The 20,990-nt window shown below is 40.6% G+C and overlaps 2 protein-coding genes across 10 annotated transcripts in view; both read left to right on the top strand.

Moving 5' to 3' along the window:
* Window positions 1-20,990, top strand: part of LOC129774943 (sodium- and chloride-dependent GABA transporter ine) — a 108,879-nt gene that overhangs the window by 73,789 nt on the left and 14,100 nt on the right. The window contains exon 1 of one of the 7 annotated variants that reach the window (XM_055779047.1): window positions 14,007-14,360. The exons of the other annotated variants lie outside the window; for them this stretch is intronic. Within the exon in view, the coding sequence (XP_055635022.1) occupies window positions 14,194-14,360 (167 nt within the window). The 5' untranslated portion in view covers window positions 14,007-14,193. Of the gene's footprint in view, window positions 1-14,006; window positions 14,361-20,990 lie in introns of those variants that run through there. 7 annotated transcript variants of the gene reach the window in all.
* Window positions 308-1,276, top strand: LOC129774945 (uncharacterized). Of its 3 annotated transcripts, none has more exons than XR_008742816.1 (3): window positions 308-375; window positions 435-870; window positions 927-1,276. XR_008742816.1 is itself a non-coding variant. In XM_055779050.1 (3 exons), the coding sequence occupies exons 2-3, from the start codon at window positions 839-841 to the stop codon at window positions 1,231-1,233; spliced, it is 339 nt and encodes a 112-aa protein (XP_055635025.1). In that variant the 5' UTR covers window positions 438-471; window positions 531-838; the 3' UTR covers window positions 1,234-1,276. The 3 variants fall into 3 exon arrangements, 2 of the variants coding, with proteins under 2 accessions (XP_055635025.1, XP_055635026.1); XM_055779050.1 differs by lacking the exon at window positions 308-375 and having other exon boundaries at window positions 438-471; window positions 531-870; XM_055779051.1 differs by lacking the exon at window positions 308-375 and having other exon boundaries at window positions 443-471; window positions 558-870.

The following is a 20,990-nucleotide window of genomic DNA, read 5'->3' as shown; positions in this document are numbered from 1 at the left end:
CGACCCTAATTTGAATTATTTTCTATAGACGTTCAGATATTCTCAAACAAACTTGTGATTATAATATAAAATTATCTCAAAACATATTTTTTATGACGTTTTTTCACCACTTGCAGGCAATGGTGATTTTCACCTACATAGAGTACTATTTTGATTAAGGAAAAATCATGTTCATTCATAATTTTCATTTTAAAAGTGTATTCATTCCTTCTGCAAATCCATACTGTCATGCCTATTCCCCAATATCGTCAACGCGGATAGTTCGGTAGTCGAAAATACTGAATAATTAAACAAACCAAATGGCATCACTGGTGGTTCATTTTTCCACTCCGCTAAACTGTCATCTCAAACAAAAACAAATGGATCATACAACTGGTGAGTATGAAATATATTTCGGCTTTTTAATTATTAATTATTTTATCTTGTCTTATCAGCTATGAATACATTCGACTCGTTTGCTTCCATCAATCGGTAAGTGAGAAAGATGTTTTCTCCCATCACCACAGTGCGGATTTCCACTTCTATCACAGCAGCCAACAACATCCGTTTTCCTGCAGCAGCAACCTCCAACCCCTGTTGGCAATGCCGGGGGACAGCATCAACAGCAGCAGCAGCAAAATTTGACCATGGTATGGTATTGCGAAGAACTTTCCCCATTTGAGGTTCGTGCTTCGCGCACATTCAAAAATCCTCTTCAGACACGAAAACTCAACGACAAGGAGGTATTTATCAACTTGCTCAGCTGAATTACCACCCGGAGGAACCCGAATGCACTAATTCCATTGTATAGTAGAATGAAAATAGGTGAGGTAAGCGAACGTAATCGCATGTTAATTTAATGTTCGCATTTTTATCCGGATCATACAACTGGTGAGTAGGGAATTCATTTCTGCTTTTAACTTACTAATCATTTTATTTTGTTTCAGTTATGAATACATCCGACTCAATCAATCGGCAAGTGAGAAAGATGATTTCCCACATTGCTTATTTCCCCTTCTGTCACACCAGCCAACAGCATCAGCTTTCCCGCAGCAGTATCCTTTAAGTCCAGGGTGCTATTCCGGGGAACAGCATCAACAGCAACAGCAGCAGGACCTGGCCATCGATAGTATTTCGAGCAATTTTCCCCATCGGAGATCCCGTGCTTCACGCACATTGAAGAATCCTCCTCAGCCACATATCTGTGTCATCAAGGGCAAGGAGGTATTCATCAATGTACTCAGTCGGATTTGAATCGTCAATCCAGAAAACCCGGATGCACCGATTCCATTATATACCTTATTTTTATTATACATGGATTTTTATTATTTATTTTCAATAAAAAGATTAAAATCGATCAATGTATTTCCTTTTCATTTTCAATAACAAACCAATACAAACAAGCAGCAAGCAGTGCTGGAAGCAGCGCTGCAAGCAGGTCGATGCCTTGCACATGTTGGCGAAAAAGTGGCGTCAAGTTGTTCGATGAATGCATATGAAAGGTCGATAACTCGATTGCAAGGTGGCAGCATTTGAGGTCGATTGTTGACATTTCATCGACCCGATCTTGGCAGGCAAAACGGAATGTGGGTGGTTTCATCCTGCGCCATACATCTGAATTTACTGATGTTTATTGCCTCAAGTTCGCTTGTGCGAAGTATTTTGGAATATGCTTCCCCGGTTTGGTGTCCTTACCAAGTTACACAGAGTCTTGCGATTGAGCGAATTCAAAGAAAATTCGTGCGTTTCGCTTTGCGCTCTCTCCCGTGGAACGATCCGGTCAATCTACCCTGTTATGCTGATCGTTGTAAGTTGATCGATTTGGAAACACTTTCATCGAGGCGCACTAAGTCACAAAGGCTGTTGGTTTTTGATGTTATAATGGGTCATGCTGACTGTCCTAAGCTCTTGGAACAGATTCCATTGAATATTCCGCCTCGTCGTTTTCGAAACTCTCCATTATTAGCAATTCCTTACCACAGAACAAACTTCGGTTACAACAGTAGTTTTGATTTTTGTTTGCGTTCCTTCAATGTTGTTTGTAATGAATTTGATTTTCTGTTGACAAGAAACGTGTTCAGTGCTAGGATTAGGGATTTAGTATAGTTAGTTTTAAGTCAGTCTGTGCGACGTAGTCGAAGATGATGTACTAAATAAATAAATGTGTTCTACTAGTCAAGCCCTTTCATTCGATGCCCATATTGATGGAGTTCTGAGGAAATATGAAATCCGCCATTTTGTAGTGGCCGCCATCTTGGATTTGTATTTTTCATAAGTAACTGTATTCTACTAGACATGCCGCTGTCAACAATTAACTGAACATTCAAAATGGCCGAACTTGTCGGCATAAGTGAGAGATATGAGTACCAACATAACGCCACTAAATAATCGAAATTCGAATATACGTAACCCGCGTAAATACAAAATTCACGATATTTTTCGAACACACCTCGTATATGGAATGACTTACCCTATTATGTCTTATCAATCAGCAGTGGGATTTGAAGAAGCGTGTACATAGTATTTCAATCAATATTATCGGTAGACAATTTGATCGAGTTGGCCAGTTAGTGCAAAAATCGACCTAAACCATTTTTAGACTTTATCCCCGTATTCTGTTAATTAATGGTTAATCTGAAGATCAGCGGAATGTTCGAATAGGATTTTTTTTAGCTGCTCAACAAACTTACGAACCCCAATAAGTCATGCGATAATCAAATGAATTGCCCTGACCTTCTTTCGAACAGAGAGTAAGCATCAATTCATCCTGGCCATGGGTTGACCATGAAGCATCTAACGATATGGGATTCTGGAACAAACGATGAACCTTGCGTTCAGCGGCGTTCACCGTAATATCTCGCTCTTTGTACCCATTAGGCGATAATCGCGTGTGCCAGTCACGACTAGGCAGCGAGTTTGGATCTCCCGGACAACTGCACGCGAAGGCGTAGCGGATTTCAACGTTTAGCATTCAAATGTAGCCCGCGCTGTTCTCAATTGAGGAAATTGTCATCAGAGCGATTCACCGTTTTACCGAATGTGACTGGCAGACTAGTCGGCCAACTAGGCGGCCGGCCGGACAGTGATGGACATTCTAGCCGGCACCACAAATGTACACGTACACTTTATGATTATGGGTTATCATTACACGAGTAGTGCATGGAACACTGCTATCAAACCGTACCGTAGTTCGCTTCTGTTCGCTCCGATCAAGTATGCAAATATTTGATTCTTGATTCGCGAATTTATGTTAAAACGATTGCATAACAGCGACAAAATAAACCACAACAATGAGTGAAATTGATCATTTTTGTGAGGCATCTCTCTGAATGTCTTATTTGCAAATATTTCTTATTTATCATTTACTCATAGCTCTGTCATACGGTGCCGCCTGCGTCAGTTTAATTAAAATTGACATCTCTTCACACTGCGCGCTTAGCTACTAAATGCAAATAACCACCGCTGGGCCAATATTGCCACTAATGGCGAAGCGTGGTAAGTAAGTTAACCGCTCGACACATGCGAGCCGACAAGTTATGAATCGAATTACACCGCAATAGGTCAGACAGATTACACCCGGTCAACGTTAATTCGCTTGACATCATTTGTCCAGCATGGGGAACCTAGACGATTCGATCCCGGGTTCAATGAAGGTTGAACACAAAGAAATTCGGGCGCGAAAATCTTGTTAGGGTAAAGCCCTGCGTTCAATGTTTCATGTTTCAATGTATACCACTTTATAAATTATAAATTAACAGCCAATCCCCATTAGTTTGAACCCACATTTCTTAGCTTGCCTTCACAATCGACCAGTATTCCTCAATTGTTCTTAGCGCCGGGGTATTGACCGACCTTCAATCCATGGAACCACAGTCATGCCAGAGTCGTTTTATCACTACCACGGTTTGGTCTTATCGAATGGTAACAGCCCGCTGAATCGGGCCAGAAAAGTCAATCCACCTGATTGTAGAACAGAAAACTCTTTTGAAGGCACTTTTTTAATCCATTTCCAGGTTCATGATTCCAGAAGTAACGAAAGCGTCACTTTTCAGTCCACATCAATAGATTGCTTGTCAAACAAGCCCTTATTTCGTTTCACAGTCTTCGAAGAGGACTTTGCCGATCGAACGATGTATGAAATCATTGTCCTGGAATTTGTCCGAAAAACGCTTTGCGTATTTCATCAGTGAACTTCCATCCTCATTTTCCCCTCAGAGTTTTGTTCGCATTAGGATCCGGCACAACTTTTTCTTTGAAACGTTCCGCCCTCTCCGCTGCGTTCTAAGTATATAATTGCGAAACTACTGTCATAGGGGAAGTGGGGGCATAGTGGTCACCCTAAGGAATATGTCCATTTTCAGCGTCCACACACCGATTCAATTCCCGTTTCTCGAAGAATATTATAGTTCAACTCATTGTTCTTCAAGATAGCAAACGGCTTTAACTATAAAAATTCAAAATAATACACTTTTCATCATTAGAAAAAAAGGTGAAAAATCGAACTTTTTTTTTGGTTGGATGTAAAGTCACCTAGTGGGGGCAAAGTGGTCACTCGCACATATCAAGCTAAATGGGATAAATTGATGCGTCTTTTGCGTTCAAATTTGTTCAAATCATACTTGATATAGTAGGTACATGTATGAAATAAGCATGGCCTATTCACATAGAGTCTCAATTTAAATTTTCTCATGCATACAAAAACGTGGTAAGAAATACATAACGTTCCGCATAATGAGGCTTGGTTTAGTGAGAGTTGCATATCTATCCAGGGTCAAAGCACCAAAAGGATCTTCAAGAGCAGAATGTGATGCGGTATATCAACTTTACTAAACAGAACATTGTAAGTTGTTATTCACCTATGACCACTTTGCCCCCAAACATCAAAGTAATTTCTATGCTAATTAATCGCTGAGATTAAACAAATATGTTAACAGAATATGTTAACAGTCGATGACAAACTGATGATTTGGTTTAGTGAGAGTTGCATATCTATCCAGGGTCAAAGCACCAAAAGGATCTTCAAGAGCAGAATGTGATGCGGTATATCAACTTTACTAAACAGAACATTGTAAGTTGTTATTCACCTATGACCACTTTGCCCCCAAACATCAAAGTAATTTCTATGCTAATTAATCGCTGAGATTAAACAAATATGTTAACAGAATATGTTAACAGTCGATGACAAACTGATGATTTGTCCATTATATAAGTTTGAATAAACTGAATTTCACGAGAAATTCCTTAGATACCATGCGCGCAGAACTACGGTCGAATGGTTATCTAGAGAGCAATTTCTATTTTTATTTATATTTTGATATCCGACAGCTCTACTGAAGCACAGGGTGACTCAAAGGGGAATAGATTGATGGAATTTCTCATTCATACAAGCTGATTATCTGAGCTTTATAGTCTCTGAGAGAAACAACTCATGCGCATATTATACTTCTGCTGGGCCATTTAACACCGTATGATTAGGAATTTAGAATTTGGGCGCCTTACAAAATAAAATTCATAGCACTTTTGTTATTCAGTATCTAAAATACAGAACGATTACAGATGACTGAGGGTTAATTAATCTACGTACTGACGTAGTTGTTACCTTAAATTTTAAGAGCACGGTCAAGATAAATCCATTCTCGCTTAGGGGGTGCGTATTACACACCTCTCCTATATGTGAAAACAATTGTTTGTGTGATTTATCGAACATGATTTAGAAATATCGTGATGGTTTGCTCATTTTGTTCATTATGATTACATTTGAAGACATTTATTCGTGCCATGCAGAGATATTTGAAAAAAACATATGACATCCCTCATATACAAGCTATTTCTCTCGTGAGAATGTTTACAGCCGAAAGCGTGCAAATTGCCCCGATCGAGGGGGTATGCCATACTGCCCGATGGTAAGCTTATGCGGAAAATATCAAATTGAGAAAGAAAAGAATCCTTTCTTACCATATTCTTCATCAGAGATATTCACTGGGAACTCGACTCAATAAATATGACCCACAGTGATCGCCTCTGAATCGGTTTCAAGCAACAAAAACCTTATAGAAATGATGTAGAAAATTACATCGAAAATTGCTTCCAAAGAAAATTATTTTTCTTATTTTTTTAAAGCATGTTACAAATGTAAAACTTGCATAGTAGGACTCTATCATTGACTAACACGAATGTCTATATCCATTGCATTTCTATTCTTGCTGGTTTACGAGAAAATCAGGCGGGTCAAATTGCCCGGCATGCGCGTTTTAGGCACATCTCCTCTACATTTTGTAACATAGGTTTGCGCGCCTCACAGTAAGATACATTTTTTACAAAATGTATGTTTTGAAAAACATACGTTCGTTTATTGCACCGAGCTGGAAGAGACTTGTAGTAATGTTTAGTTACCATTCGTTATCTTCTGCCTATATATTGGCTGTCAAAAAAGACCTGCGGTATTTTTTTTGAATTTTCATTTGTTCATAAAATTTGTTACAATCATCTGTTTTAAGTCAAATATGCGCCGTTTTGTTCGATGACTTGTTCCCAACGAGATGCCAACTTCATAATACCCCTGTTATAGAAGCTCGCTTCCTTATTGGCAAAAAACTCGGATAGCCAATTTTCACAGGCCTCTTTTGTGGCTAACTTCTGACTACCAAGCTCGTTCGCCATGGACAAAAACAGGTGGTAGTCACTTGGTGCAAGGTCCGGACTATACGGCGGATGCAAAAGAACCTCCCATCCGAGCTCCCGGAGCTTCTGGCGCGTCACCAAAGAAGTGTGTGGCCTGGCGTTGTCCTGATGGAAGACAATGCGGCCTCTGTTTATCAAAGATGGCCTCTTCTTCATGAATGCTACCTTCAAGCGGTCCAGTTGTTGGCAGTACAGGTCCGAATTGAGCGTTTGGCCATAGGGAAGCAGCTCATAATAGATTATTCCTTGACAATCCCTCTAAACACACAGCAGAACCTTCCTGGCCGTTAATGAGGGCTTGGCCACCGTCTGAGCCGCTTCAGCGGGCTTCGACCACGACCGTTTGCGCTTCACGTTGTCGTAAGTGACCCACTTTTCATCGCCAGTCACCATCCGCTTCAGAAACGGGTCGATTTTGTTGCGATTCAGCAGCGATTCACATGCGTCGATACGGTCAAAGATGTTTTTTTGCGTCAAAGTGTGTGGCACCCATACATCGAGCTTCTTTGGGAATCAAATGGTTAATAACGGTTTGATGACTTATCCCCAGCTCTTGGCCGATGCTACGGCTGCTACTATACTGGTCTTTCTCGGCTAATTCAGCGATTTTGTCGCAATTTTCGACGACAGGCCTTCCGGAGCGTGGCGCATCTTCGACGACCTCTACACCAGAACGAAAACGTTGAAACCATCGTTGTGCGGTGGAAATGGAAACTGTATCGAGTCCATAAACTGCACAAATTTTATTGGCAGCTTGAGATGCATTTTTGCCTTTGTCATAGTAGTACTGTAAAATATGTCGGATTTTCTCTTTATTTTGCTCCATATTTGCGACACTATAACTCACGAACGACTTAACCAAGCAAAACACTGTCAAGGACTATATTATAGCGCGCAAAAATACCTTTCCAACAAGCTATAGTATGACTCGATACAATGAATACAAATAGAACCACGCGCTTACAACGACACCTCGCGGAAATACCGCAGGACTTTTTTGACAGCCTAATATATTTTGACACAGTTTTCGGATCTACATTATTTCTACCGAATACGCCATTTTTCAACTAAGTGCTACTTGCCATTTCCACGAAAGTGGTTCTTCATTTTGTACAAAACAAATTTTTCGATTTATTAGGTATCACGGAAGCAAAGATAAATTCAAAAGATTTTTTTAACTCGCGCGTTTCTCTTTCACTCAATGTGAAAGAGAAATGGCACTCATTCAGATAGGCTTAAACGCCATGATGAAAGAAACAAATTAAATAGGTGAAATACTGCAAAAAAGTAAAAATATTAACGTTAACGAACTAATATTCGAACGTGATTGAAATGTAAAAATGTAAATTCTACCTACCCTTGGTTTCAAAAAGGCTGAAAAATCTGTAGAAATACACATTAATCCGTAGTTTTGGCATCTTTAATTCGCATTCAGTATTTAGTACAATCTCTACAGTTTATACGGCTTTTTGTTTGTTTGTTGTTGTTTCGCCCCATTATGGATCGAAGATAATCTTGTTTTATCAACTGAACCCTAAACTCTGTGAATCAATTTGGATATATTCCGTTGCCAAAGTCGTTGTATCGATCGCTATTAACTCAAAACATCGTTTGAATCTTAGAACTTTTTTTTCAATCTAGAACATCTTATGTTGCGCACCCCCTTTACTAGGATATCGCGCAGCTCCTACTAGGATATCGCATTCACGGGAATCTTATGATTGCTTCTTACTGAGTTAAGTTTACTTAATAGTTAGGGAGAAATGTCAACGCAGAGAATAGAAAACCTATTTCGAGATTATGCTGGAAAAATCAGTTGCACAGGTTGCGCGAAAACTACGCATTTCCCTTAAATAATTCATAAAACAGGAAAATCAAATTTAGTTCGCCGGGTGGTTGTGGACATCCAGCATCAGTTGAAATAATGGAAATAATATGAAGAAGATTTTGTTTTTATATAAAAATTATGTATTTATGCAGACTTGGTAGAATTTGGAACATTCATATTGAACATTCTCGATCCGAGTATAAGTGATTTTCCGCGGAAAACCTTGCCATCAAGTCCAGCTAGCAAGCAGCGTCTTGCCAAATTTGTTTTCGTAATTGTTGATTGTATTTGTTATTTTTACAGTTTTCAGACGAAAACAAACGATTAATACTGTTGATCTAGGACAGAAAATAAACCAAAGAAGCAATAGTGGTTTATTCTAGAATCTTTAAGAATCTGTTCTCATTCATGCCAATAAATGCTTCTCTATTGAATCCAAGTAAAAGCACTGAGCGAAAAGCAGCGTTAAAGATTTTTCACTCAATAAAATGTACCCATCTATACTTTATGACGAAAATCTTTAATCTGCCAGTGTAAATCTGTAATCTATACCACTGTTGCCACATTTAAATCAGAGAGGTCAAAAATCTTTCTCATCTGTACTTTTTTTTTTTCAAAAATCTGTACCATCGAAAGTATTCGTTGTAGAGAAAAAAAATATTTATTAGCATTAAATAAAAAAAACTCATTTATTTACTACAAATACTACATTCACATTTGCAAGTCATTCGTTTATTTGATGATATATTAGGTTGGGGAAAAAGTAATGCTTTTTTTTGAGTGAAATTAAAAACTATTTTCAATATGCTCTGAATTGTACGATTTGGGTCAAATATACACCGTTTTGTTGTCATTCTAAAGGTAGCTTCGCAATGTCTCTATCATAGAGATCTAGGTCCTTATTAGCAAAAAACCATAGCAATAGATTTTTGCAACCTTCTCTTGATCCCAATCTCTTACGACTCTGGAAATTTCCCAATGCGAGAAAGAGGTGTTAATCGTTTGGTGCCAGGTCCGAACTATATGGTTGATGTATTAAAAAATGCTAATCAAGCTTTCGGAATTGTGTGGCCTTGCGTTGTCCTGACGGAACACAACACCTTTTCTGTTGGCCAATTCTGAACGTTTTTGGTCAATCGTTCTTGGTCAAACGGTCCAAAAAACGGAAAAAAACATATTTTTTTTTTAAGTTTAAATAAAATTACAAAACAAATTTTTAAAAAATTGAAAATAAATTAAATTGCACGTATTTTACTGTTGCAGTATTGGCACCATGAACATCAACCACAATTTCAGCGACCTAGCTTGAGTTTTCGCATTTATAAAATAAAAAGTGTAAAATGTACCGAATTTTCTCTTTGTTGACTTCCAACGTTAACACCCTGTAATTCCCAACTGAATGGCATAAACCAAAAACAACAAAAGATTTGTGAAATGAGTGTGAGTGTGAAATGCAACCTTTCTGGAAGGCCTAAACCTAAACTGGAAATTGTATGATCGATACTACGCGAGATAATGATCACTAAATCCAGCCAACGAGAAAATAATGGTATCTTTTTCCCCAACCTAATACATAGCTTTTTTGAACCTAGATTTCATACTATCATTTTTTAAAATTTTCGAGCTGCCGCCACGATGTTTGACCAAATCCTTTGATAAAAAAATAGCGTTCATAGTATCGTTGCTGAGCCGATTTCAAAGCTTATTTTTGTTCTGATTCTATCCAGAAAAAAAAATCGCTCGACAGTTGCCGAGGAGTGAGGCATAATGAGAACGTTACAAACATCGAAGCGCCGAAAATGCGAGCGAACCGTCAATTCATTTTAGGCATGGAATTTTTGTCCACCGACCCTGCACATGCTCGTTTTCTGAAACTGTGATTTCCTTACAGAGTAATTTTACCTTTAGGGTACGGAATTAATTCTCCAAATCTTGTATATTCCCATCGTAGAATCCTGGAAACGCCTCTAACACAATGTTAATGCTAGTCAAATTGGAAAAGTTTCTGGGATTTAACATTGCCGTAGACTTGAGCGTCGAATCATCAAAATCGAATCTTTTTCTCATTAGTTTGATCACATTCACGAAAAAACTGCGACAAATATCCTTCGAAATGATCTGCCTTTCGCTTTGATTTGATTAATAGCATTGGACATTGAAACAACGTAAGATTCCTCGCAGCTATTAGTGAGATAAATAAAAAATCTTTCAGCTCTTCATGCAGCATCGTGAATCCAGGTTTTTCAGCTTGAAACAAACGAATCAATCTGTTGATCAGACGCGAATCCTTTCAGACGATCCTTGGGAGGAGTTTCGTCCTTATGAAACTGATCAATCATTGCATTGTAAATGCTTTTATGATCAACAGCACCAAGCGATACTGCGGCGTAACAGTCATCATGTACCTCAATGTTGCTTTGTTCAAATGTAAGAAATTTCACAAATGGAAAAAAATCTGTACCATTCTGTACTTTTTGACGAAAAACTGTACTCTATACTGTACAGAATCTGTACCAAAAATAAAGAAAAATATGTACCATTCCAGATAAATTTGTACGTGTGGCAACACTGTTCTATACTAAGAAAAACAAAAAAAAAATTTACCTTTCCAGATAAATCTGCATTTGTGACAACATTGACCTGGATCACTGTTGATACGGAGAAAAGCGTTGAAAAAAGTCGCGGTTCAATCTTTTTTCCTTCTGTCCTAATACTAATAAGCATTTCAGTGGTAGTACTATATGCGCATATAATGTTTTCATCAAAACTAATTTTGATTAATGCTTCATAATGCCGATATACTGCTGTTTGGTCGTTTGTCGAATTAATAATATAATTGGTATATAAGTTAATGTTTCGGTTTCTTGAATATAATAAAACATTACATTTTTTTAGTTTCAATCCAAAATTTTGTTACATTTTAGTCAAATTTCATCTCGACATTAAATTTTCGACCAGCGAAAGTGAATTTTGTTGGAATTTGAGCAGAATTTAAATCTACTGTGATTAAAATTTGACAAAATCTCCAGCTAAATTTCTTCAAGTTAGAAACAAAAGAAAAACAGTATATGCAGGCTCACCAATGAAAAAAAATCTTCCAAAAAATATATATGAACAGTGAAACTTCAGCTTATTATATATAAATCTATTTTTAGGAAAATTTTCTTCCGTTGATGAGCCTGCATACACTGTTTTTTATTTGATTTTTCGCTATAAAATAAAATTTTCCTATAGAGAATCTCGACTGTATTGCAAAAAATTAAAAAAAAAATAATACTTCTGCAATATGTGACCTAGAATAATCGTGTAGGAAATTCACTTTGTCATGACATTTAACATATTGAGGAGTTCTAATGCTCGACTCAGTTGCATCGATTGTTGATAACATTCTCCAGCGATAATTTTGTTAGGCTATAGAAGTTCCTAATAGATCGCTCTAAGCCCACAAGATGCACCGCGTTAACGTCTCGCTATGAATGTTCGGTTTAGCGAAAGAAATTGAGGATTACCAAGGGTTCTTCTTCTTCTTATATGGCACTAACGTTCCCAGAGGAACTCCGCCGTCTCAACGTAGTATTACTTGCGTTATTTTCATTAGTACTTAGTTGAGATTTCTATGCCAAATAACACGCCTTGAATGCATTCTGAGTGGCAAGCTCTAGAATACGCGTGACCACAGTGCAAGTCAGAGGAAATTTCTTTGAAGAAAAATTTCCCCGACCAGAACGGGAATCGAACCCGAACCCCCGGCATTTTAGGTTTGACGCTAACCACTCGGCCACGGGAGCACACATTACCAAGGGTTAAGAACTATGTTTTTACGCGCTTTAGGATATTGTAGCGGATCCAATTTTCGTTCTCCTTGGCACGGTCTGATGCAAGACACCCTTCCAATTCTGTCCTTCAAGCAATTGTTCGCCCGTTAGAAAACAGACCTTGTACCATACTCATGCACCCAAACTAGCGTTGGCTGAAAACATTTCATCTTTGGCAGAAATGATGCCATTTCGTGTGCTGACCCTCCAGCAAATGAGCAAATAATGAGCTGTTTTAAAAGCTTAAAAATGGTTTGTATTTATGCGAGCAGACATCTCTTTCTGTTTTATTTTCTCATTTCATTTGGGATTGTGCCAAAAAAAAAGTCCATACAACGTCAATGGGGATCAAACCAAGGCCGACTGAAATGCAAAGCTATTTCACACGACGACGCTATCCATATAGCTGCCAGCGCTGTTATAAAGAAGCGTGATAAGATTACACCTCATCATAACATGAAATTAGAAAGTGTTTTTTAAGAGGATAAAGCAGAACATGAACGAGAATATATCTTTCTCTGTCTGGGCCGTGTATTTGGCAAACTATACGAAAAGCTTTCATATGCTCTCATTTAAATGTGTCTCCTGTTTCGTTCGCTCATGTTTGCTCTAGCATATATATATTATACAAATGATATACATGTATTGGGGAATAGAACATTTTCTGTTATTTTTCAGCTCATTAAATGTAATAAATCGGGATGCCATAACATGAGCTAAAAATTAACTTTGGGTGTGGCCTTGCGACGATTTGAAATTGCTCATTGAGTCACTCACAAGCATTCAGGGAGCTTATTTTGCTTTTGGCATGAACATTGGTCCAAAAACATCTCCAACTAAGCGTTTTCATTCTTTACACAGCAATCGATGTCTATCAGCAGCACTTTCTTCAAACTATAATACAAGAGTAATGCTTCCTGCATCGGCTATAAGGTTGAGCACAAAGAGAGTATGTTGTTTACACTGTAGCGAAGTTACACTTACCGATTTTAGGCTTTACTTCCAATATAGTCACAAGATGATCCGATCCGATTTGATGATAAATCTAACAATTTATGCTCCCAATAATATCAGTCTTGTAGATGATGACGCGTGCTAAAAGCTAACCTTTTTATATTCTGTTAAAATTCTGCTCTTGGAAGATATTGAACATCGTGCGTATGTTTGTTGAACAATATTTACCAATAAAATCAATCATATTTCCGGTATACGAAAACCAAATGAGGACATGTCTTCCCGCTGTCTGATATATCAAATCGATTCTCAAATATAGATGCAACGTTTCTAACCACTGGTGAATCAATTTTTCAGATCAATCGGAATGATATATTTTCATCATATAACCAAAATGAATGAAACGTGTATTTGCACTAGAACATTAGCACTTTTTCGAGCTGGCGCCTCGATCTTGTCCAAAGCAACGGCGCATCAATTTGGTGGTTGAGAGAACGAGCAAGGTTCTCCGTTTGTTAACATTATGAATTGTACAGATAAGAAAATGTGCTATATTTATATCTGAGAGTTTGCTACGCTGGCTTCATCTCGGCGGCGCTGCGATGATAGCAAATTTCTTAGCGCAATTACAGTACTGCTGTTTTCCTAGCAGATTATCACCTGGCTTGACGTCGTAGCTCATTGTGTAGTCAGCTACAAATCACAACGAAACTAGCCATCCCAAATCCCACAAACATGAAACGAGTGACTTCAGTACGACATCTAGCATGATCTGCTACGGATCGAATCCATTCTCTGTCTTGTGTGTTTGCCAAGCTCAGCAGGACTGACGGAGGAAGCTCACGTGTTGTGGCACAGAAACTAAGTGAAAATCCAGCCAGCCAGTGACAATGATAAGCCCTGTTCCGGCGATTTGATACTTTGGTCAGAACAAAAATGGACAAGAAGCTGAACGTACGAATCCGGGATGATTGTATCCGGGAAAATGGGGAGGCCAAAAAACTGCATTACGGACACATGGAGGATGCGAGCAACCTGCTGCCTCTGGCAGATCCCGGCAGCTATCCCAACAGCCCGATTCTGGCGCGAAAATTCATCGGAGCGTAAGTGTTGAATTCTCTTGCCACATAAACTGGACTGTGTTGCGTAATGTAGAAATTAACAGCGCAAACAAATCTGGTAAAGAATGTCGCTAATGAAACTATTTAATTAAAAAATCTGTCGAACGCACAAAAGGTCGCATTTATTAACAACTGCACGAAATATTCAAGAAGTAATGTAATCGATTGCAGCGTTTTTACTTTATTTTGAGACGAGGAGATGGTTCTCCTGTGTTAATTCGATCATTTTGCGCCACAGAGGGCAGTTATTATTCGGAAATTTTAAAAAAACCGCTGATGTTGTATTAATGTCGAATATTTGAAAAAAGCTTCCAACTGTGCGAAAAAAGATTCTATCTAAACTTCGTTCGACTGCGACGTATTTCTTCTCAATGGTACAATAGGCCTGGTTTTTCTAAGATGTGTGGAATAGCCTTAACGGTGAGACCTGTTTCAGGATATAGCTCTTGGAGCACTATTGCCGTATGAATACTGGTTGAAATTTATGGCGTGAATCCTACTGATAACGAGTCGGACAGGATTAACAAAAATTATCGCTAGTAACGTAGTATGTTTATTGCCACAATATGGAAATATTGTTGAATGATATTTAATGTGTTTGTTCTAGCTAAACATTTCCGGTTTAGACAGGATTTTGTAACTGAAACCGGACTCAGAGAAGAGCACGACAGAAATAATTAATCATCAAAGCGGTCTTAACAGTTACAAATTGATAACGTAAAATGTATAGTTCTAACATTTATTCTAGTAAAAGAACAGAGCTAAGAAAATGAGAAAACAACCAAAGTTTGTGGTTCATATGCCTATAGAAAGTCTTACAGCCAGTACATTAAGGAGCTTCATTCAAAGAAATGGTGAAAAGTGAATTCTAAATTCATATATTCTGCATTGAAGTATACCCGCCCTAATCATTTGAGGAATAGTCAAATATAAACGAGAGTTTTGTTACAAAACCTTAGGAAAGAAATTGGTAAATTCGTCATGAATTCCGTCTGGACCTTTCTATTACAATATGTACCAGAAATTTTCAACCGTTCCCATTATATTATAGTACGCATCAAAGGGCCCATTGTATTTCCGTTGTTGTAAATTTAATCAAAAGATGTATAAAACACCTTTAAAAATTTAAACACGTTTTCGAACACAATTCTCTAAACACAACATGTACAAGCAGTATGAAAGATTCTCTAATAAGTTATTCTCTAAAAAAGTAGTTGATGATTTCACTCATTTCACTCAGGTCTTTTTCATAGGAGTATGATAATGACCATTAAAGGACTCGTCTTTCAGAAGTCTCAGAATTATTCACTCAGATTGTATACCGCTGTTGAATCCATATTATTCGATTTCGAACGACAATGTAAGCTGTCATTTCTAACTCTGGTGAGTTTGGAGATTTTTCTCCTTGGATACGACTTGCACAGTGATATACAGTTTCTGAGTAATTTTTCTTTAAAAAAGAAACCAGCATTTTTGTAAACTCTCATTATCATAAAAACCTTTGTTGGCAGTGTCGGCTGTCTCAAAAAATTCATTTTTCAGGCCACGTTTCAGCGTACGAATGTCAGTCCACTATGTCTTTGAAAAAACAGAAATAAATCGATTTTTCATCTCTTCTCGTTATTTTTGTCCACTACATCTACACACACCAAGATAAAACATTTTTCGTAAAATATTACATTTCTATTTCTTCCATACATTTGTTCTGTACATTTATGTTCTTTCCTACCCGAGCAACAGAAACTAATGTAGTGGCGAGCATGAAAAAAATCGAGGAAATGTTTCGGTTTTTTTCTTCATTGGCAATTACTTTTTGCTTCTAGATATGCAACTATTCCTTCATGAAAAGGAATTCGCGTTTTTTCATTGTTTGGAAATGATCAAAACATGCATTGGAATGATCATAAGTGAGATTTCTTGAAATTGGTAACGAAGACATCTGAAGAAATATTTTTAATGCTGTCATACTTACTTTTCTCAACTTGTTGGAGTTACAATGACTCATACAACATTCAATAAGTATACTCACTCAATTTGGTCTCGGGTTGTTTGAATGTTTAAACGGTTGTATTCAAACAGATTTCTTTTAGTACACACTAATACTAATTGAACGCCATTTTCTATGGGTTGCATGCAGAGTTGCTAACTAAAATTTCCTAAAATCAGGAAGAATGGAAATAAAAATCAGGAAGAAATCAGGATAGCTCATATTGGGTTGTCCGGAAAGTTCGTGCCGATTTTTGGAACAGTAACAACATCATTTTTATAGGCAGACAACTTGGAAGGGAGTGAAAATAAAATGCGACTAAACTAGTGAACGATCAAACAAGAAAGATATATTTCGACAAACTACAGAGCATTAAATTATCATGGCATGCTTCTTGTAATCGTGTTGCTTCGTTGGCAATTTCAACACTCCTCCTCAATCACGATCTGTTGCAGGCCAATTGATGATCGTAGTCTCTCCAGCTTCACCCTTGGTATCGGCTTTGTCAGGGCATCTGCTTCCATGGATTCGGTTGGACAATACCGAACGCACAGGACTCCAGATTTCTTCAGATCACGGACGAGGTTGAACCTGGTGTCGATGTGTTTGGTACGCCGGGTATCACCTTCGTTCTGCAGCATGCTGATGCAACTCTGGTTGTCCTCGTGGATGAGAACAGGGTAGTGGACTTCTTCACCGAGGCCTCGCATGAGTTTGATGAGCCACAGCAGTTCCTTGGTTGCTTCTGCCAGAGCTACATACTCTGCCTCGGTCGATGACAACGTAACGCATGATTGTTTCCGGGATGTCCAAGCGATCGGTCCACCTCCAAGTTTGAACAAAAATCCGGAATTCGATTTCCGGTCCGAGCGATCTTCTGCCCAATCCGCGTCAGCATAGCCTTCAAGGTTTCCCTCTCCTCCTAGCTTCAACCGCAAGTTGGCAGTACCCTTTAAGTACCGCAGGGCTCGCTTTGCTTCCGACCAGTCGGTTTCCGTCGGCTTGCTTACTCTGCGCCCGAGAATGGACGCGGTGATCGCCAAGTCTGGTCTGGTACAAACAGCAACATAGAGCAAAGCACCGACAAGGCTTTGGTACTTCTCACTGTTCGGCATTTTCTCCTCCTTTTGCGTGATGTTGGGGTAACCAGGATCCATCGGTATCGGTGAAGGTTTCGCTTGTTCCATACTAAATCGAGCCACGATCCGATTGATGTAGCCTTCTTGCGACAGCAGAAAATCTCCGTTCACGTTCCGTTCCACCTGGATCCCAAGGAAGTTTTTCACATTGCCAAGGCAGGAAATCTTGAATTTCTTCCCCAGGAAAGAGCAAACTCGCCTGTATTCGTCATCTCCAAATGATACGATTAGCATATCGTCGACGTAGAGCAAAATAAACGAAAGCTCTCCGTCAACGTTCCTCACGAAAAGACAGTTGTCAGCTTCCGTTGGCTTGTATCCCAGCTGCATCAGGACTTCGGTGATGGTTCTGTTCCAAACCCGTCCGGCTTGCTTGAGTCCATACAAACTCCTCCTTAAGCTGCAAACTTCGCTTCGATTTCCGGTTTCGTATCCGGGGGGTTGCTGCATGAAGATTTCTTCGCTGATTTCTCCATACAGGTACGCCGTTTTGATGTCGATGTGCTTCACATCCATCATCCTCCGGGCAGCTACCGCCAGAAGTGCCCGAAATGTCGTGTGTTTGGCTACGGGCGCGTAGACTTCATCGTAGTCAGTTCCAAACTTCTGACTGAAGCCTTTCGCCACGAGACGCGCCTTGTACCTTGCTACGTTGCCATGCTCATCCAGCTTTTTCTTGAAAATCCAGCGGCAGCCCACTGGTTTCCGGTTGGAGGGCAACTGGACGATTTCCCAAGTTTTGTTCTCCTGCAGAGAAGCAAACTCCTCGTCCATTGCTTTCTTCCACTGCTCTCGCTCTGGACCACCCAGGGCTTCTGCGACGGTCCGTGGCTCAGCGGCTTGCTGAATGGCAATCTGGCCTGTTTCGCCATATCTTTGAGGTGGCACTCCCTTCGTCGTCCGGCTGGACGTTCTTGGAGCCACAGGTTCAATTGGTGCGTTGGGGGGACGTTCATTCTCGTCGTTGCCATCGGTGAGCGTGACATCGCAATCAACGTATGGATCGATCGTCTCGTTTTGATCATCCCCTTCGTCGGAATCAGACTCCTCCTCAATCTCCGGTTGCTCACCATGAACGTCCCCTGCAACGATAGGAAAATTATTAGTCTTCGGGAAAGCATGTTCACCGATCGAGCATTCGATGATACTTCCATTTTCTGACGCTTCATCCTGACCGGTGTTGCCCATCGTCAGAAATCGTGCATCTCTGCTGTTCACAATGGTGCCAGTCATCAGGTCCAGGAATCGGTACGCCTTCTGTTGCGATGAATAGCCCACGAACGTCATCTTCACCGCCTTCGAATCAAACTTCGATCTGTTCTGTTTGGGAACCCACACAAATGCCTTGGTGCCAAAAATCTGCAAATGGCTCACATCCGGTTTCTCGTCCCACCATGCCTCGTACGGTGTTACCTGGAGTGCCGTGGTAGGAAGCCGATTCTGGAGGTAGTTTGCAGTATTCACGGCTTCGGCCCAGTATCGTAACGGGAGGTCCGCGTCCAACAGCATGCACTTCGCCATCTCATTCAGAGAACGATTTTTCCGTTCCGCAACACCATTTTGCTGCGGGGTGTACGGTGTGGTAAACTGTTGCCGGATGCCTTCCCGTCTGCAGAAGTCTTCCATTGCTCGATTCTTGAATTCACCGCCGTTGTCCGATCGGATGATCTTCGGCGGCCTGCAAAGGTGGTCTTCATCTCCATCACGAAGTCCTTCAGCTTGTCCTCTGCATCGGATTTTTCACGTAGGAAATATACCGTCGTGTAGCGAGAATAGTCGTCAATCACGGTGAGATAGTAGCGAGATCCACCTTGTGTGACATTTTTCATCGGCCCACACACGTCGACATGGACCAAATCCAACGGGCGCTTCGATTTCTTCTTGGCTTCTTTGGGAAACGGGAGTCGTGCAAATTTCCCCTCCAGACAGCACTCGCACTGAATCCGCAGCCCACAGTCCTCGATTTGCAGTCCTGTCGCTAGGCTCTTCCTCTTCAAATCCTGCAAGGCCTCGTTGTCACGATGACCCATCCTTCTGTGCCACGTGTGCTGACAGTTGGCGGTGTGGCGTTTTTCTTCCACCTTCGTCGCTCTGTGGGCGTTCTTCAAGACGTACAACCCACCAGAAACGACCGCGTTTGCTGCAACCCTTTCATCCTTCAGGATGGTGCAGCCCTTGGCAGCGAAGATGACGGTTCCTTTCTTCTCGACCAACTTCCGCACCGAAATCAAATTCGACTCGAGATTCGGTACGTACAACGTATCTGTAAGATTAACTGTCAGATTTTTACCTTCAAGATCGCAGCAACCGATGCGACACGTTCCTTTGCCCCTCGCAACCGTCGTCTTGCCGTCAGCGAGCACCACGTGTTCGTTCACATTTTCATCCAGGTCCACGAAAAAATCCATCTCGGCGCACATGTGCGATGTCGCCCCGGAATCAACGACCCAGACTGCTGCTTCAACTGCTCCTCTGGCCATGAAGGTGGCTTCGCTCCTATCTTCACGAACCGCCTTTGCCCTGGACGAAGTTTTGCGGGTTTTCCGGTTCTCCTGGTCGTTCCGGTTATCCTCTTCTCGGTCACTGGCCAACTTCCGACACTCTCGCTGTTTGTGCCCCGGTTTTTGGCAGTAGTGGCAAGTAAGTGGCTTCTTACCAGAACCTGCCCGCAAACCGGTCTCGTTGCCATAGCTACCGATTTTCGTTACCTCGTCGATGAGCTTCCTTTTCACCAACTCCAAAGTGAGCTCGTCGTCCGCCCTGCTCTCGAGGGCCGTCGTCAGCGTGTTGAAAGATTTCGGGAGGCTACTCAACACAATCGCCACCTGCAGCTTTTCGTCCAGTTTCAGGTCCGCCAAGGAGAGACGCTCGAAGATTTCTTCCATTCCGACGACGTGCTTCTCCATGTCCTCGCCCTCACTGTACCGTTTCGTAATCAGGTTTCGCAATAAGGACACTTTGGAAGTCAGGGTTGGCTTCTCAAAATGGTCCCCAAGCTTTTTCCAGGCTTCACGAGCGGTCATTGTCTGCTTGATGAGGCCATGCTGGTTGCTCTCCATCAAGAGCCCGATCGTGGCTCGTGCTCGCTGGTCCCCGTAGTTCCAATCTTCCAACTCAGCAATGTTTCCCGGATCCGCCGTCGTCGCAGCTTGATCGGCAGGTCTCGCTTGGGTGACGAACTTCCACAAATTCTCCCGGATCAGCAGCAGCTCAGTGCTGAACTTCCAGCTGCTGTAATTTTCTCCATTTAGCTTCGGAAACTGGATCTTCTCCATTTCGGCTTCGCTTCAGGAAAAAAAAATTTCACGGATGTTGATTATCGTTGCTAGGCACCTAGTTCTGGGCCCATAACCACTTGGAAGGGAGTGAAAATAAAATGCGACTAAACTAGTGAACGATCAAACAAGAAAGATATATTTCGACAAACTACAGAGCATTAAATTCAAGCCCCGGGCAAGGGGATATGATCCGCGAGTCAAGATGTGC

Source organism: Toxorhynchites rutilus, chromosome 3, assembly GCF_029784135.1.
Source record: "Toxorhynchites rutilus septentrionalis strain SRP chromosome 3, ASM2978413v1, whole genome shotgun sequence".
In the NCBI taxonomy this organism is placed as follows: Eukaryota; Metazoa; Arthropoda; class Insecta; order Diptera; family Culicidae; genus Toxorhynchites; species Toxorhynchites rutilus.
The sequence above is the reverse complement of the archived record's forward strand: the minus strand, read 5'-3'. Positions and strand labels throughout refer to the sequence as shown.

What these genes read in the sequence shown, in the direction of transcription:
- LOC129774945 (XM_055779050.1), top strand. Translation starts at nt 839, where the DNA reads ATGTTCGCATTTTTATCCGGATCATACAACTG. An exon ending in TTATCCGGATCATACAACTG is followed by an intron (nt 871 to 926) that starts GTGAGTAGGGAA and finishes ATTTTGTTTCAG; the next exon opens with TTATGAATACATCCGACTCA.